The 2,032-nt window shown below is 35.2% G+C and overlaps 1 protein-coding gene across 1 annotated transcript; it reads left to right on the top strand.

The window, feature by feature from the left end:
• Positions 1-203: 203 nt before the first annotated feature.
• AC631_05945 (zinc-dependent alcohol dehydrogenase family protein) lies at positions 204-1,244 on the top strand (the record flags this gene model as incomplete). Its single annotated transcript, XM_015614774.1, has 1 exon — positions 204-1,244. One exon carries the CDS (start codon positions 204-206, stop codon positions 1,242-1,244), a length of 1,041 nt encoding a protein of 346 aa, XP_015464398.1.
• Between the last annotated feature and the right edge of the window lie 788 nt (positions 1,245-2,032).

Raw genomic sequence — 2,032 nt, 5'->3', positions numbered from 1 at the left:
GGAGTGGTTCTTAACAAAAAATTTCAGATTAATAATCAATGTCATGAAGGGAGATATGCCTTGCTTGCATAATAGTCACATTATTAATCAACTCCCAAACATTGATTAAAAGGATAATTATTCTTCGTGGCTATAACTATTTATAACGAACATAATCTTCTCGTGGAGATGAATTTAACGTTTGCAATCATAATATTTTGAAGATGAGTACACAAACAGTATTTAGAATAAATAAGGGAACATCATATAAGGAAATCAGTGCTAATAAGGAAGAAATTCCAGTTCCTGCTGCGAGCGAAGTTTTAATCAAGGTAAAAGCTGTATCATTGAATTTCAGAGATATTGCCGTCTCGACTGGAGCATATCCTTTCCCAGTGAAACGTGATGTTGTTCCTTGTTCCGATGCATCGGGTGAGGTTGTGTCTTTCGGACATAATGTAAGGGGGTTTGAAGTGGGTGATAAGGTAGTCCCTAACTTTGATATCACTAATCTTTACGGCCCTCAGCAGCATTGGGAAGGGGGATTAGGTGGACCCATTGATGGTGTCTTGAGAGAATATGTCACTTTACCATATGAAGCTGTGGTCAAGGCACCGTCCTCTCTGAAACTTTCCTGGGAGCAGTTGGCAAGTTTAGTTTGTACTGGAACCACTGCTTGGAATGTATTGTATGGTAATAACAAATTAAAGCCAGGTCAAATAGTTTTATTACAAGGAACTGGAGGTGTCTCTATGACAGGATTATTATTAGCAAAGGCAGCTGGCGCAACAACTATTCTTACTTCATCTTCTGATGAAAAGCTCGAGAAAATTAAAGCAGAATATGGTGTGGATTATACAGTTAATTATAAGAAGTTTCCTAAATGGGGTGAAGCTGTTAACCAAATGATTGGTAAAAACAGAGTTGATTATATTTTCGAAAACGGCGGTTCTGGAAACATAGAACAATCTGTTGAATGTATAGCATATGGAGGGCAGATTGGAGTTGTCGGGTTTCTTAATGTGGCAAAACAATCAGAAATGCCGGACGCTGTTGCTTTGGCTTTATCTAAAGGTTGCGTTATGAGAGGTATCACTGTGGGTTCCAAGCAGCTTTTAGAAGAGTTGATGAGATTTGTTAGCTCTAAGGGGTTATTTATTCCGGTGGATAAGAGTTTCAAATTTTCTAAATCTGAAATTATTGATGCTTATAAGCACCTTGAAAGCGGAACGCAAATCGGAAAAGTATGTGTATCTCTATACTAACATAACTTTGTAATTATATAACTACATATAATGCTATTGAATCATTTACCAATGGGAGTCCAAACTTCAGTTTTAATTTGTTTTATAGATTGGGCTGAGCATTGATTCATTTAAATAGAAGATTGTTTTAGTGTTTTAAAATAGAATTGTAGAGAAGGTTTTACTTGAAAGTAGAAAAAGTAATCATCTTACGTAAAACTTGAGCTATTAGCGTCATGGGTTGAGGCATATTTTGAGGATCTAACGTACCCCAATCCCATAAAGTGAATATCTTCGGATAATGGATAGAAAGATAATATTCTTTAGCTGATATTTTGGTTAGGATTGTTTTAAAATAAAATAGCTTGGCACCCTTTTATTTAAGCGACTAAATCGGTATATATCTCGTTGAGTCAGGTACACTTCGCATTAAAAAATAGGCAATAATTAGAGAAAAAACAATATAATAAACTTCCTGGTGCTGGATCTCTTATGACAGGTGTAGCATAATCCAAAAGCGGCGTGGCAAAAATACATAATTCGAAATTTCTGCAAAGTTGTTAGCACCAATAAGTGGTCATTCTTGGTAACCGTATTCAATTATAGGGAAAATTTTTATTTATAAATAAGTACACACTCTTCTAGTCTATTTAATTAAACTTTTGAGTATTAAGATTTTTTTTGATTCAGAAAGAGACATAATCTCATGACTACCTTAAAGGTAATAAAAATACCATCGCTCCACAATTTTTATGGGCTTGTCACGTTTCCACTCAATTGCAGGGTATAGTTCAATTCCAATTAATGGC

The sequence above is a fragment of the Debaryomyces fabryi genome, assembly GCF_001447935.2.
Source record: "Debaryomyces fabryi strain CBS 789 chromosome Unknown contig00364, whole genome shotgun sequence".
Classification (NCBI taxonomy): domain Eukaryota; kingdom Fungi; phylum Ascomycota; class Pichiomycetes; order Serinales; family Debaryomycetaceae; genus Debaryomyces; species Debaryomyces fabryi.
The sequence above is the reverse complement of the archived record's forward strand: the minus strand, read 5'-3'. Positions and strand labels throughout refer to the sequence as shown.